Source organism: Bos indicus, chromosome 10 (assembly GCF_029378745.1).
Source record: "Bos indicus isolate NIAB-ARS_2022 breed Sahiwal x Tharparkar chromosome 10, NIAB-ARS_B.indTharparkar_mat_pri_1.0, whole genome shotgun sequence".
Lineage (NCBI taxonomy): Eukaryota > Metazoa > Chordata > Mammalia > Artiodactyla > Bovidae > Bos > Bos indicus.
This window is the reverse complement of record NC_091769.1, coordinates 76,090,189-76,106,749: the sequence shown is the minus strand read 5'-3', so window position 1 is coordinate 76,106,749 and position 16,561 is coordinate 76,090,189. Positions and strand designations below refer to the sequence as shown.

The 16,561-nt window shown below is 39.6% G+C and overlaps 1 protein-coding gene across 11 annotated transcripts in view; it reads right to left on the bottom strand.

Annotated features, from left to right (window-relative positions):
- The window catches only part of SYNE2 (spectrin repeat containing nuclear envelope protein 2), a 325,236-nt gene that overhangs the window by 87,546 nt on the left and 221,129 nt on the right, over positions 1-16,561 (bottom strand). For 9 of the 11 annotated variants that reach the window (XM_070796701.1, XM_070796700.1, XM_019969038.2 and 6 more), the window contains 11 exons: positions 12,925-13,107; positions 11,765-11,893; positions 11,103-11,224; positions 10,809-10,950; positions 9,223-9,354; positions 7,668-7,820; positions 7,333-7,542; positions 6,021-6,122; positions 5,103-5,222; positions 4,527-4,727; positions 3,023-3,196 (listed from right to left, as the gene is read on the bottom strand). In XM_070796701.1, coding sequence (XP_070652802.1) covers positions 3,023-3,196; positions 4,527-4,727; positions 5,103-5,222; positions 6,021-6,122; positions 7,333-7,542; positions 7,668-7,820; positions 9,223-9,354; positions 10,809-10,950; positions 11,103-11,224; positions 11,765-11,893; positions 12,925-13,107 — 1,668 coding nt within the window. Of the gene's footprint in view, positions 1-3,022; positions 3,197-4,526; positions 4,728-5,102; positions 5,223-6,020; positions 6,123-7,332; positions 7,543-7,667; positions 7,821-9,222; positions 9,355-10,808; positions 10,951-11,102; positions 11,225-11,764; positions 11,894-12,924; positions 13,108-13,534; positions 13,785-16,561 lie in introns of those variants that run through there. The other 2 variants (XM_070796710.1, XM_070796704.1) reach the window with 2 other exon arrangements.

Below are 16,561 nucleotides of genomic sequence, written 5' to 3'. Positions count from 1 at the left end.
ATTTCTTTCCTTCTACTAACCCTGGGGTTCTTCATTTCTTCCTTTTCTAGTTGCTTTAGAGGTAGAGTTAGGTTATTTATTTGACTTTTTTCTTGTTTCTTGAGGTAAGCCTGTATTGCTATGAACCTTCCCCTTAGTACTGCTTTTACAGTGTCCCATAGGTTTTGGGTTGTTGTGTTTTCATTTTCATTTGTTTCTATGCATATTTTGATTTCTTTTTTGATTTCTTCTGTGATTTGTTGGTTATTCAGCAGCATGTTGTTCAGCCTCCGTATGTTGGAATTTTTAATAGTTTTTCTCCAGTAATTGAGATCTAATCTTACTGCATTGTGGTCAGAAAAGATGCTTGGAATGATTTCAATTTTTTTTAAATTTATCAAGGCTAGATTTATGGCCCAGGATGTGATCTATCCTGGAGAAGGTTCCATGAGCACTTGAGAAAAAGGTGAAATTCATTGTTTTGGGGTGAAATGTCCTACAGATATCAATTAGGTCTAACTGGTCGATTGTATCATTTAAAGTTTGTGTTTCCTTGTTAATTTTCTGTTTAGTTGATCTATCCATAGGTGTGAGTGGGGTATTAAAGTCTCCCACTATTATTGTATTATTATTAATTTCCCCTTTCATGCTTGTTAGCATTTGTCTTACATATTGCAGTGCTCCTATGTTGGGTGCATATGTATTTATAATTGTTATATCTTCTTCTTGGATTGATCCTTTGATCATTATGTGTGTCCTTGTCTCTTTTCACAGCCTTTGTTTTAAAGTCTACTTTATCTAATATGAGTATTGCTACTCCTGCTTTCTTTTGGTCTCTATTTGTGTGGAATATCTTTTTCCAGCCCTTCACGTTCAGTCTGTATGTGTCCCTTGTTTTGAGGTGGGTCTCTTGTAGACAGCATATATAGGGGTCTTGTTTTTGTATCCATTCAGCCAGTCTTTGTCTTTTGGTTGGGGCATTCAACCCATTTACATTTACGGTAATTACTGGTAAGTATGATCCCGTTGCCATTTACTTTATTGTTTTGGGTTCGAGTTTATACACCGTCTCTGTGTTTCCTGTCCAGAGAAGATACTTTAGCATTTGTTGGAGAGCTGGTTTTGTGGTGCTGAATTCTCTCAGCTTTTGCTTGTCTGTAAAGCTTTTGATTTCTCCTCATATTTGAATGAGATCCTTGTTGGGTACAGTAATCTGGGCTGTAGGTTATTTTCTTTCATCACTTTAAGTATGTCTTGCCATTCCCTTCTGGCCTGAAGAGTTTCTATTGAAAGATCAGCTGTTATCCTTATAGGAATGCCCTTGTGTGTTATTTGTTGTTTTCCCCTTGATGCTTTTAATATTTGTTCTTTGTTAATTTGATTAATATGTGTCTTGGGGTGTTTCACCTTGGGTATATTCTGTTTGGGACTCTCTGGGTTTCTTGGACTTGGGTGACTATTTCTTTCCCTATTTTAGGGAAGTTTTCAACTATTATCTCCTCAAGTATTTTCTCAGGGTCTTTTTGTCTTCTTCTTCTGGGACTCCTATGCTTTGAATGTTGGGGCGTTTAACACTGTCCCAGAGGTCTCTGAGGTTGTCCTCATTTCTTTCGATTCTTTTTTCTTTTTTCCTCTCTGTTTCATTTATTTCTACCATTCTATCTTCTACCTCACTAATCCTATCTTCTGCCTGTGTTATTCTACTGTTGGTTCCCTGCAGAGTGTTTTTGATCTCATTTATTGCATTATTCATTATATACTGACTCTTTTTTATTTCTTCTAGGTCCTTGTTAAACATTTCTTGCATCTTATTGATCTTTGTCTCCAGGCTATTTATCTGTGATTCCATTTTGTTTTCAAGATTTTGGATCATTTTCACTATCATTATTTGGAATTCTTTATCAGGTAGATTCCCTATTTCTTCCTCTTTTGTTTGGTTTGGTGGGTATTTATCCTGTTCCCTTACCTGCTGGGTATTTCTCTGCTTTTTCATCTTATTTATATTGCTGTGTTTGGGGTGGCCTTTCCATATTCTGGCAGTTTGTGGTTCCTCTTTATTGTGGAGTTTCCTTGCTGTGGGTGGGGTTGGACGTGTGGCTTGTCAAGGTTTCCTGGTTAGGGGACCTTGTGTTGGTGTTCTGGTGGGTTGAGCTGGGTTTCTTCTCTCTGGAGGGCACTGAAGTGTCCAATAATGAGTTTTGAGAGGTCAATGGGTTTGGTGTGACTTTGGCCAGCCTTGTATATTGAAGCTCAGGGCTATGTTCCTGTGTTGCTAGAGAATTTGCATGGTATGTCTTTCTCTGGAGCTTGTTGGCCCTTGGGTGGTGCTTGGTTTCAGTGTAGGTATGGAGGCATTTGATGAGCTCCTATCGATTAATGTCCCCTGGAGTCAGGAGTTCTCTGGTGTTCTGAGGATTTGGACTTAAGCCTCCTGCCTCTGGTTTTCAGTCATATTCTTACAGTAGCCTCAAGACTTCTCCAACTCCTTTTGAAGACAATGGGCTGCCTTTCTGGGTGCCTGATGTCCTCTGCCAGCATTCAGAAGTTGTTTTGTGGAATTTGCTCAGTGTTCAAATGTTCTTTCGATGAATTTGTGGGGGAGAAAGTGGTCTCCCTGTCCTATTCCTCCTCCATCTTAGGACCGCCTCCCTTTTTTCTTTGAATCAGGACAGAACTGGCATAAATCTACTTAGCAACAGAACATCTGGGCTTATCCTCTTTGGGATGCACAGTTTCAGAACCCCTGATGTTTCATGAAATGATCTCATTCAAGACCTCAAAGTGCTTCCCATTTTGTTTATTTGTACACAGCCCTTGAAGGCAGAAAGATGCTGTGTCATCCCTAACTGACGTATAGGAAATTTCAGCTAATATTTCACTGGGGGAACAGCAGTAGGAGCTGGAACAGGATCCACGTTCCTCATTGCTGGTTCTCACTTAACTACTGCTTAATAATAACCAGATACTTATTTTCAAACCTAGAGGTGGTGGTTGAAAATCCAGAATTCCTGGCTTAAGAACAAAATGTATGAAAGCCACATACCTGCAGTAAACTCTGTAGCTTTATTCCATATTGATGTGACTTTTCTTCTAGCAATTTAACTTCTTTGACTTGTTCTGCCCCAAATGTTTCTTTCTTTTGCATTAAAGAAGGAAGCATTTTATTGGAATATGTTTGGATCAAGAGCATGTCAGCAACAAGCTTCTGGAAAAAAAGCTGTGAAATGAGATGTTGACATTTATTTATTTTTATGCTGTGAAAAGCCTTAAAATTCAAATTTTTTCAACATGTTATACTGTCATATTTACTTTCTACTCTGAAATCCCAGGACAGCCATGTAGAGTCAAATTCATGAGAAAACAAACCAAATATTGCCTATGTATCCATGGTCATCAAATACTAATGGAATTTTAACAAATCACAATGAAAAATTATCCCTGGTAATATTTTTCTCAAAACTATCAATATTAAAGGGCCAATGTTATTAATTAGGCAATTAAAATTTCCAGTATATCGGAAATTCCAGGTTTTAAGAACCTTATTTTTTTTAAATTTTTTACCAAAATGTAGATGCTGATTTGGCTGATTGGTTTCAAGACAATAAATTGGATAGATAGATGTGTGAGCCTCAAAAATTCACATCACATATTCAATTGCCAGGGGTTTCTAAACTTTGGTTCTAACGTCTACTCAATACAATGGTTAAATAAAGGAAATTTCTTGATGGGGGTCTATTGGGATTCTGGTTGGTCAAAGCTCCTACAACAGCACTTTAAGACCTTTAAAGAGAAAGGCTTTCCTTCACGTGGTTCACCATTTATAGTCAGCTGCCCCCTTAATTATTTTGAGGGGCCTCTTATTAGGTGAATCTCTTTTCTTATTCCCTGAAAAGGATACATAAAAGGGTCTACCATAAGCTTTGAGACATTTTTATATCAGTTAATATATTTTCTCCTCTTCCCCTCCATTCTTTATACAATATTTACCTTTGAATTTTTCTTAACGTCTACTTATCAAAAACCTGGACTTCAGCTTGTTGGAGGCAGGGACTATATCTTACACATTTATTATCAGCATTTAAATTACTACATATCTCTTGTTGGTTATCATGAGGTGTTATTTAATGAAATTAATGGAAAGCAAAAGGGTTTACTGTAGCATTACACTACATATACATTTGTAATTTATTTCTTTATTTATTTTGATTTTAGTTCTCAGTAAGGCCTTTCCTAACCTCCTGAATTCAACTCCCTCTATTAAATGCTCTTAAAGTATGTATCCCAATTTCAATTTTAAATTTGTTTGAATTGCTCCTTGACAAAAATGTCTTCTCAATCAACTAAAAGCTCCATAAATCTTAAGAATTGTGTCTGTTTTCACTCACAATTATATTCTTAGAGTTTAGCAGACTTCCTGGTATATGGTGTAATAGATGTTTGTTTAAAGAATAAAGGAATGATGTATATTTCACCAGGAAGGACATGTATGCTCTGTTCATACTCAGAATAACAGTCTATGAAAAGGTGATCTGACCCGGGTGTCTTACCTTGTGATTTTGTATTTGAGCCTGTAGGGCAACTTTACTTTTGGTTTGCTGTAAGTGGTCATGAGCAAGCTTTTCCTTCCCGATATTCACCAGTTCCGCCATGCCTTGCAACAAAGCGTCTTGCTGGCTCTCAGTGATGCAAGGGCAGCTGAGTTCTGTGTACCTGGCTCTCAAGAGTCCCCACATACTGTCAAGGACATCCTGAAAAGAAAGAACAGGTGTGCACAAACATTTCCACCCAACCATGAAAATAACCCAAATAAAGAGCATATCTAAATTTCCATGGAGAGCTTCCCAGGTGGCTCAGTGGTAAAGATTCCACCTGCCAATGCTGGAGATGTGGGCCCTGGGTCAGGAAGATCCCCTGGAGAAGAGAATGGCAACCCACTCATATTCTTGCCTGGGAAACCCCTTGGACAGAAGAGACTGGGGGGCCACAGTCCATGGGGTCACAGAGAGTTGGACAAGACTGAGTGACTGAGCACACAGTGCACAAATTTCCTTGCTAGAAGAAAAATGCCTAACTTTTTATAATCATAGTAATTTATGGATTGAATATGTTCTGCTCAGACGTACCTCTAATTTGTAAACCTCCTGGAGGAGAACATAAGGTAAATGAAGCCTCTCTCCTTCATCTCTTAGTTTTGCCACTCGGCTCTCAGAGTTCTGCAGCTCCACTGTATATGCATCCACTTTCTAAAGAGAGAGACAACACAAAAAAATAAAACTGTTTAGTAAGTCAGGAGTATACATAGTCACTTAAAAAGAATTAAACAATATAGAAAAGAACGAAAAATGAAAGTGCCACTTTTCCTCCATCCTCTCCAGTTCTCCCCAAAGATCCACAGTTGACGGTCTGTTTCTAATGTATTCAAAGCGTGTACTGAGAAGAGGGATACATTCCTATCCTGAAATGCACTGGCTTGCACATGTCATTGGATTCTACAGTTTGCATGCTTTACTTACCAGCTTCTCAGCATCTAGTCATAGCAGTACAAACTAATCTAGAGCCTTTTAAACAGACACAGTAAGGCTGCTCACTGCTTTAGTAACGGTTGGTTCAAAATGGACTTTTGGGCTATTTAGAGTCTTTTAATTCAAGCAGTTCTGTCAGGTCCCTCCTTGAATATTCACACACATATTTATCTTTATGCACTTGTCTTATTTATTTAGGATAAGTACAAACCCAGAATGTAGAACCATGGCCTGAACACATTAGGTCAATTCACACTTGCTGTATAAGTGAATGGAGCTGCTGGATGAAGAGCATTTAGATTTACAATTCTGATATGTAGCCAAATGACCTCTAGATGGAGGAGTAGTCAGCACCCCTCCCAAGAGGATGAGGGTCTCATTTCTCAACAACCTTCCCAACACTGCACAGACTTGTGTTTTAGGGAGTGATTCACAAGCACAGGAGACTTATGGAGTCTTTTATGCAGGAGACTCTCTGGTTCAAGGTTAAGTCAGTTTGAACGATTTTCACTTGATTACCTGAAGCTGTTCATCAATAGTCTGGCCACTAATTTCATTCAAAGATTGTTGCAAAGATGTCTTATTCTTAACAAGTTGATCATATAATCGTTTTATTTCATTCTGTATAAAAAGAGAAATGTAGGAAACAGTGAGACTCTCATTTAGAGCTTTGGAACATTTTAAAAAATTTAGCTGTCCTTTAGTTTCTGAGCTACAGAAATTTCAAACATATGTCAAAATAGGGGAACCCCTGCATTATCATCATCCATCAGCCTTAACAATTACTGATGACTTGTAGCTGGTCGTCACTCTTCTGCCCCCTCCCCTGAGCTTTCTTGACTACACCTGACTTCCCTTCCCTCAGATTATTTTGAAGCAAGTCCAAGATATCATATTATTTTATTAGTATATATTTCAGTATGTATCTCTAAATGACAAAGATTCCTCCCTTTAAAGATATCACAAATCAATAATAATTCCTTAGCATTATTAACTACCCAGGCAAGGTTCACATTCCCCTAATTGCCTATACTTTCTCCTTTTGGTGTGCTTGAATTGGGATCTAAATGGGGTCCAATAGGTGCAGTGAATTCATGTATCTTAAATCCCTCATAATCTGCTGGCCCCCTGCCCATCTCTCTTTTTTGTTTCTGGGATTTTTTTGTGGGGGGCGGGGCGGGGAGGGAGGCAGTAGTAGGAAAAAAATGGGCTACCTATTCTGTACAGCTTGCCACTGCCTGTATATGGCTGACTGCACTCCCTTAGCACCACTTACCATTTTCTTCTCTTGTGTCTATATGACTTGGATTCTAGAGACTTGATCAGATTCAGGTTTGATTTTACAGGGAAGACTCCTTCCTAAGTGGTGGTGTGTTTCATTTCCTTTTCATTAGACAATTTCTAACAGCTTCCTAACTAGTCCAGGGCTGCCTCAAGTCTCTGCCCCAATCCTCATTAGACAATTGCCAGCTGGATCTACCAGAAACGTACACAGACTGTAATACCTTTGTTCAAAAACTTTAATAGCTCCTCCTTACCTGGGAATCCTCCCAGGTGACACTTCTAGTGGTTGAATGTCATACAGGAAAGAAGCATTACTTTAGCTAGACCTAACAAATTCATACCTGAGATTTTGGAAAGGACCTCACTTTCAAATGGTCTCCAGCCATGAGCGGCTGAACTAACTTAAAGACCTTCATAGAAAGAGTCTGACTGCTTTCCTTAGCAATTTCCATTTGTGAATGCCTCTGGGTAGAGGAGCGAATGAAGACTGGAGGTCCGTTCTGTCACCTACCACTATGCCAAAGCAGCCCAGTGCCCAGACTTGTACCTGATAACTGCGGGTGTAGTCGAGGCCAGCTTTCAGAGCCTTGCTTCTAGAGGCAGCTGTAGCCTGGGTGTGCTCCAGGTAGACTTGGAGGTTATCAAAACAGTCAAGGAACTGGCTGGCGTTCTTGCCAGGCCAAGTCATGGCCTTTGAAAGATCAGTCTTCTTGTCACTCATAGCTAAGTAAAGTTTTTTCAACTCAAGAGCCAATGTCTGCAAAGTAGAGAAGAAGAAAGACACCGTGAACAAGTTCTGACCTTAGGAGAGGTTTCAGTTCTGGCTAACCGGTGGGCTGCCTGCATAACAGCCAACACACGTGCTTGATGGGTGCTCCCTACCTCGTAGTGCACCTGCTGGGTACCCACATCCCCTCTGAAGAGCCCAGGTGTCTGCAGCATGTCCTCCACACTGCTCAGGCACTGAATGAGGGTCTGAAACAGTTCAAATAATTTCTTATCCAGATTCGTGTACGCTTCTTCTGACATGTTTTCCTGAATCAAGAGAAGAAAAGGAAAAACAGAAATCACTAAGATTCCTTGCCTTCCTAAGCCTATATTTTCCCTGGTTTCCATTATAGTTTACCATTCATGTTATGTTTATTAGTCATTTCAAATACTTTGTGAACTAGGTAGCAGAATAAATAAATAAAATTAAGATGTTAATTCTGAGAGAAACAAGTTTAAGAAACTCAGTGTTAGGTATTGAGTTGACTACTGAATAGAATTAAAAGGTAAATCGAAAGATGGACTTCTTTAGTGGGGCTGTCCAGCTGGAAGTGTGAAAGTGAAAGTGTTAGTCACTCAGTCGTGTCCAGCTCTTTATGACCCGTGGATTGTAGCCCACCAGGCTCCTCTGTTCATGGAATTCTCCAGGCAAGAACACTGGAGCGGGTTGCGATTTCCTTTTCCAGGGGATCTTCCTGACCCAGGGATCGAACCCGGGTCTCCTGCATTGCAGGCAGATTCTTTACTGTCAGAGCCACCAGGGAAGTGTGGTTCCAGATAAACCGTACTGCCCTTCTTCCCACTGTTCTCTGTCCCCCATATTTTAATGTAAGGAGAAAGTGGGTTAATGACACCAAGGATGGCCTGAAGAAAGAAGTCAAGAAACTTGAAGGGATTCATTAGAAAGAGGAACAGCATCTTAAAGACAGGGATGGTACAGTATAGTGACTATAAGTAAATTAGGAGCCTGCCAAACCTATTAATCACCCAATGTGGGCTGTTTCCTACTGTTTCCTTTGATGGATACCTAAGCTACCCAGCACACCATCTCAGTGTTAAGCCTACTCAAGGTTGGCAACCCTGCTGCTACTTCCTCCCTCCACCTCTACTCAGCCTTGCGACCCCAGTGCCCCACTGCAGACAGTATTAATAGATCATGATCCTTGTTTCTGCCAATCCTAGACTCAGGTTTCGAAGCCTGTATACGTGGTATTCTATGTAGCCACTACCAAATTTACCAGAGTCAGTAACAGAGATAAATTCTATTTGCAATTCTGGGACTCCTTCAATTGTACATCCTATTATTTGTTCGGTAAGGAAAATAATGGGCTTCCCAGCTGGCTCAGTGGTAAAGAATTAGCCCTCCAACACTGGAGATGCAGGAGATGCAGGTTCGATCTCTAGGTCGGAAAGATTCCCTGGAGGAGGAAATGGCAACCCACTAGAGTATTCTTGTCCGAGAAAGCCCATGAATAGAGGAGCCTGATGGGCTACAGTCCATGAGGTTGCAAAAGAGTTCGACATAACCTAGTGACTGGGCACACTCCTTGGATGCTGGCTCTGAGGGTAAGTTGAAGAATCCACAAAGAAAATTATGGTATTTTACAGTATCACATTTCCCTTTTTTTTGTTATTGCAATGAAGAAAATATATAATAGGCAGCTGCTACCTGTGCCTGAAGATTATTTGCTTCTTGACGCAGGTCTTCAAGCTGGGTGGTGTAAGTTTTCAGTTCTTCGGTTGTTGGGTATCTAAAGTTATACACAGTCACACTGGGTAGAATACTCATATTTGTGGTAACCTACATTTGAAAAAAGGAAATACTATTATGAAAAGTTTGAGATCCTATTAATGTAAAACATCAAAAGTGCTTTAACAAGCTATCTTCTGAGTTTATCTTCTTGGTAAGTATTTTTGTCTATCTTGTCATTTAAAAGAAAAAAAATGATCTAGTTAAAATTTAAATATTTTGGACAGCTTTGAAAAGTCATGACAGGCTTTACTTAGACACTTGAGGGTCCATTTAGATTAAGGAAAAAAAAAAAAAAAAACCAAGGGAAAAGAAACTATAATTTGAAAAATAGAGTAAAACCACTCATTTTTCAATCTGTGGCCATGCTACTGGACTTCCACGGTTAGCTCTTTCTTTCCCTGTTTACTGGCATACTCCTGGCACACAGCCAACTCTTAAATAGTATACAGTAACCTCCAGGGGCAGATCTGCATCTTGATTTGTTATTGAAAAGCCAAATAAGTACTGAAAATGAGCTGTGACTTCAGAAGGGAGAATGACTCAGAGTTAATTTCTTTGCCAAATTGGAAAACTAACATATAAAGGAACAGGATGGGGTGGTAGATGGACTCTGCTGGGGTGGGAGGGTGGAGAAAGAGGGAGGTTATTCTATTCTGGAAAAAGAACAACATACATGTTATAGCGTGTATGACAAGGAGAAACCAAGACTAAAGTCCTCCCAATGAATTCAATTCAACTTTAATTGGTCAAATAAGGTTCTTCACAGAATAGAAGAGAACTGAAAAAGTTCCCACCAGACTGGGGAATTGGGAAACCACTGGTAACCACTGCCCGGGTAGTTTGAGTGCAAAACTGAAGGCACAAGCTTGACTGCTGGGAGCAACGGTGCTATTCTGCTCATGGGCTCTGTTTAGAGAGACACGCATCAGTAGCTGGCACGGTATGACAAAGATCATAATGGCAAAGATCAGGTATGCTAAGGTGTGTTGGTGAGAATACCTATAGACGGGTACCATTGGCATAGGGACCAGCACACTGCAGATTTCAAGTAATCTTTTTATGAATGAATGACACTCATATAGCACTGTATAATTTTAAAGTGTTTTCTTTAAAATATATATTATTCATTCAATATATAGTAACCAAGATGTTATGATGTTCTAGTTTCTGCTCCAGGTACTCAAATGTGAACCAGGCAGACACAATCGTTCTTCTCATGCTGTCTAATGGGGAATACAGACAAATAAGCGGGTGTATAGTTTAGTAACAGCTATGAGCGGGGAAGCCCACGGTGCTACAGAAGCAAAAAGGGAAGTGCAGATTTCCAGGAAGATGAAAAGAGGATAGCCAAGTATGAAAATCTATCTGGCATTTTTGCTTTCTAAAAATAAATAAATCGCTTTCTGGAAATAATGCAGAACACACACGTGTGTTTAATGAATGCTTATTGGCTTTTCAAAGGTAAACATGTTTATTTACACTACGTGTACATATACACTGACCTGGGGCTGTACAAGCTGAGAGAGAGGGAGCCTTATTTTTGATGAGAGTTCATGGTGTAAATATTGCCACTTATCTCCACTTTGGCCCTGGGTTGACAAGATCAAGTCTGGAGCATCATTTTGGGGGCTAGATGTTTTACTGCTTTTAAAGGAAAACAAAAGGTAAAAAGAATGATCAATGTACAAAAATTATGTTACATCCAGACAGAGTTTTATAAGTGATATTAAAAGAAACACTCTTAATTCTCCCAACTACAAAACTACTGAATGTCCAATTCTTTAAAAATATTTTACCTTGCAGATGATGTCTGAGTTGTATCTTTATCATGCTGGCAATACTGGGGCCATGTTTTGTTAGCATTAAATTCTATGAATTTGATTAAATCTTTCTGTTCCATTGGTTTTAACTCCAAAACCTATAATTGAATAAGATTCAAATGGTCCAATTAATCAAGGTTTTCATTTAGTACACAAGGATTTCTTCTGTTGAGATCATCAGATTTGAAACCACTTCCTAAATCATTATTTACTATCTCTTGTTCTTGTTAATATTTATTTTTCAAAAACTTATTTAAAATATTTAGACAATGACCAAGCATTTTTTAACATAATACTACACACAAGGAAAATCACCAAAAAAATACAAACACATTTTGAAACAGGGAAACAAGTGTTGCAGTTGCAGAGGTATATCCCTGCTTGGTTTAAGATGCATGTTAACAAAGCAGCCAAGTTCAAGTATCCCCAGTGGTAGCAGATGAAAGCAAAGTAGATAGTGCAGCAAATGCTCAAAACTCAAAACTGCTGTACACACAGGAACGCCTACACATCACACTTTCTATTCAGTCATGTAAGAAAGCACTCCAGTGGCCTTTGGGTATTTATTACAGCTTAGTGGGAAATTCCATATAGAAAACTTTATTCTTGTCCTTATAACTATTGGGGGCTGAAAATACCTGTTGCTGCTGGAAATCTTTTTGTCTACTGAATTGTGGCCTTTCGGTAACAACAGATTCAAATTCAGAAAGGTTATCTGGTTGGAGAACTTTCTGATGCTCTGAAGATTTCTTTAGTGTGGTAGAATGCTGCAAAACATTTTATGATGGCAGACTATTTAAAATGGTGATCCATTTCAATTCTAATAATGTAACTACACAATGGAAAAGTTATATATGAAGTAAATGACTGTATTTTGTTAATTACAATGATTACATACTACAATTTAATGTACTTATTTCATAACTACTTCAAAAACCACTACATTTAATGAAGTGGTCATTTTATCATTTCCTCAATTTAATTCATCCAATGAATTACTAAAAGCCAGAAAATCTATTGCCCTTTTTTCTTGAGAACAAAGTGAAATAAATATCAAAAACAGACATAGTATTAAGCTTATGAACTCAAATTTCCCCTATGTCCAAAACATAAGTATATTTTTTAAGAGAGAGAACATATTAGGATAAAAGGGGTTCCATACAGCCTGTATATCTGCAGCCAATCTTACTTCTGTAAATAGAAGTCCTTTAAGTAGAAACCACCATTTCATTAAGAATGGCTGTGAATTTTACATAGTAAGATTCTACTCATAGGATGCACATTTGCACTTATATACACAGAATGCTTTTAAAAGTAATAAGCATACTTTAACTATATGATACTTGGATCAGTATATATAAATATTTGTAAATGGAAAACAAAAGTACCTATGAAACAGGTTTTTGTGTTTCTGATGTTAAATTTTAAGCATGTCTATAAAGGCTTCATTTTTCTAGTCAACCATGATTACACAGTTCCTTTCAAATACGAAGTTCCTTTAAAATTTATGATGAAAGGTTGCACAGATCTCATTACCAGCAAGAACAACAACCAACCCAGTCAAACCAAACCTAATCAAAGCAACATGATCACTAACAACAACCTAGATGAGCAAACTACACAGCAAAATGAAACCAATGACAAAAGCCAGGGTACCCACCCCTTAAAGCTTTAAGAGGCACAATTCTTTTTCACTTACTGTAATTCCTCTGTAGTTGTTTCTTTACCTGCACCCAGAGCTCCTTCCTGATACATATGCCTGTATTTACATACATGTCTACACATAGTCATATTTTACCTGGTCCTCACTGTATTTCTCCTGAAGCATCATTTGGACTTTTTCCAAATTGCATTTCACAGTTTTCAGTTTCAAGGAAAGTGCTTCAGCCTCCTGTTGAGTGGCTCCACTGTCTCCCAGGCCCTGATCTTTGCAATTCTCTAACAGAGAGGCCACCTTCTGCTCAATCTCTGTTAGCATAGCCTAGAAAGTAAAATCATTTCATTAATCACAGTTTTGGTCTCAAACACACATTACACTCTAAAATAAGTTAGATTCACTGTCTCTACACCTAAGTGTATTTAAGAAGTTCCAGAAACACAGGTTGATAGGGACCTTGTCGGGGGAGAAAAAAACAACTTCCACATAATTCTGATGTTTTTCAGTAGGGGTTCAGCCAAACCAACTCCAAATTGGGTGTGATAAATAAACTAAATTGGTTGTATCACAATCTAAAACAAGTGATGCTATATTCCCCTTAGAACGCAGAGCTGAACACATCCAGTACAGCACAGTGGTTAGGACCACAGACACTAGAACTAGAACTTCATAGCTGGGAAAATTTGGGCACTTTACGTTGCATGGGTGTACCTCTAGTTATCTGTAAAATGGGGATAATAACAGAACTTACCTCCGGGGTCACTTTGAGAAGCTAGAGTTAAATCCATATACTTTGGCCAGTGCTTGATATGTAGTCTGTGCCTACTATTATTACTTCCCACCTTATTCCTAAACTTTTTCTGTTGCAATCCAAGTGTTGAGTAGTAATTTAAAAAAATACTTCCACAGAACCCTTGGGAAATTCTTTCCTTTGCTCTTTTCTTGTCTTTCTAAAGCCAAATAAGCTCCCCAAATATCAGAAGACGATTACAGGAAGACATAACTTGGAACCTAAAACACTTAGTCATTGATACCACTGGTCAACTTACACCCATGTCTAAAAATAAGTCAGGAGGATGAAGTAAGTTTCCCAGTAAGTCATCATCATTGTTTTCCTCCTCAAGAGATCAAGTTTGCTCTCTCCTTGAGCTATGGAGCCGCAAAAGTCATGCCAATTGGCTGGGCACACGAGTGTAGCAGCAGCAGAATGTAGAGTCAGACACATTCTAACACTGCAATTGCTTGTGCTAAAATCGTGGGTGCTAAGAACAAGTTCAATCCTTTGAGAGAAACTTAAAAACTTAAAACAGATTTTCAATAACATAGTTATAATTTCTCATCCGAGTAAACTACTTATATCCTCTGAATACAGACTCTTTTAAGCTTAAACAACGTGTACTTATAAAGTGGCTGAAAACAAAGTGTACTATAATTTTGTGCTTTTTGTCCACTTAGCTATTTTATGTATACATTTTCATGGGTCTACATATATATGTTTCATGATATCTATTTTAATAGCTGCATATTAGTACTCTATGATTCTCTTCATCTCCTTATTGTTAAGCCTTTAAACTGTTTCTGGTGCTTCATTTTTATAATCAATGCAGCCATAAATATTCTTCTCCTTTTAGGGTTACTTTCAGAAGATAAATTTAAAGTAATGGGATTAATAGGTCAAAGAAGATAGACATTTTATCTGCTAACAGCTGACTTCCACAAATACTGAACCAATCAGGCAAACATTAGTGGATCTATTTCTCCAGAGTTTTCCCGGAAATGTAATTTTTGTCAAGATAATGTAGGAACAAAACAGCTGTTTTGACTCATGCATCTTTAATAATCAAGGCTGAACATTTCTTCTCAATATTAAGTTACGGAATACAATTTTTTCTTGACTGATCCGTTTGCTCCTGTCCTTGCATATTTCCCCTCTGGGAACTTAATGTTTTTATAGAGCCCTGTAAGGCTTTTTATGTTTCAGTGTTAAAGTCTATACACCATGGTGTTATATAAATGAGCCAGAGTTGGCCCGTGTATATGGATCTATATGTTGTTTATTTCTTCACAGCAGAAATATTAGTTCATATTTCACCAGTGCCAGACTCAAAACTGGACCCCCCACATCTAGTCATGGTTAAGACAAACTCTGGAGCTCTAAAGACTCCAGCCTCTGCTTCCTTCAGATTCTCTGACATCATCTTGACACACCACCCCTCTGGTTTCTCTAACCCCTAGGAGTTCCCTTGTCTCCTCCCCTTCTGGGTGGTGGCTCCACCCCCACTCCTTGCCAAAGCCTCTGGAAGATCTGGCATGAGACTTCCCAGTCCCTCCAGACCCCACCTAAACGCTGCCCAAGTAATGCTCACTGCGCGCGACTGCCACCTTGTGGTCGTGTCTTTTCCTTGAGCAGCCCCCACATTTTTAAATTCACAAGAGGCCCAAGGACCAGATTCCGGTAATGATCAAGGACTTGGCTGTGGGGTCTACTCAGTCAGCAGGACCATCAGTCGGCAGATGGCGCCTGAAAGGCCCTAAGTGGCCGGGTCTCAACATCTGGAATACCGAAGGTTCAGGTTAGAGGAACACTGCTCTGCGCCACTTACACTGTCTTCTCCAGACCCTCCTGCACGTCTTACCAGTCAGGCCACATGGTAGTGCCTGTATCTGAATGAATCCAACCCTCGGGAGCTGACTTTTGGGGTGAGAGGTGCTGAGTTGCCTGAGGAAGGAAGTCAGCTTGCCTGGCTGGGTCCTACTAGGCAGACTCCGGATGTAGTAAGAGTGGGGGTCTGAATGGAAAGGGGAGGAGCGCCGGCCTCAGGCCAAGGTGGGTCGTATGCCCAGCCCCACATAGTGGGTGGAGCTCCCTGTGGACAGGCCAGTGGTTTGAGGCACTCTGAGAGGAAGTCCTTGTCCCTGGACACCACTGCGAATGAGCCAATCAGGTGGAGATGTCAGGCCAAGGTGGGTGTAAGTGCCTTGGAGGGAGGTGTCTTGGCTGAGCTCTTGAGGACACTCAGTTTTGCTCCAGCAATGTCAGTCTCGCCCCTCCCTGGAGGGATCCAGAGATCCCAACCTTTGGGCTGTGCCAGCAAAGCTTCCTCAAAATGACTCCAGGCAAGGAAGTTTACATTCCTGCCCCTCCCTAGCCAAGGGTGCGTGTGTTCAGTCCTGTCTGACTCTCTGTGACACTGTGTCCTATAGCCAACCAGGCTTCTCTGTCCATGGAATTTTCCAGGCAAGAATACTGGAGTGGGTTGCCATTTCCGCCTGCAGAGGATCCTCCCAACCCAGGGATCAAACCCACGACTCCCGCGTCTCCTGCAATGGCAGGTGGGTTCTTCACTGCTAGCGCCACCAAGCCAGCAAGAGAAGGAGCATTCATAGTAAAATGACAGCAAAGCCCTTTTCTGCTGTATCTGTAACCCTGCCAATCAGGATATTCAGTTTCATTTCTGATGAATGAAAATTTAAAAAACTGAATATTATGAATAAAACTAGTATCTGCTGAGCACTTTATATATACTTTATACTCCAGACACTGATTTAGATACTTTATCTCATTTAATCCTAACAAAGTCTTAGGAGTTGACCTATCTGAGGAAAATGAAGTGAGAGGTAACTCCCTCCAGTTCATAGTTAATGTGACCAGATCTAAACTCTAGATTCTGAGATCTTCTCCACTACTGTCTCCCCAGATACTCTGCTTACATAAATTATTTCAAAGAATTATCCTGAGAACAAAAAGTTGAGGCCAAAATAAACATAGGTGTCAGAG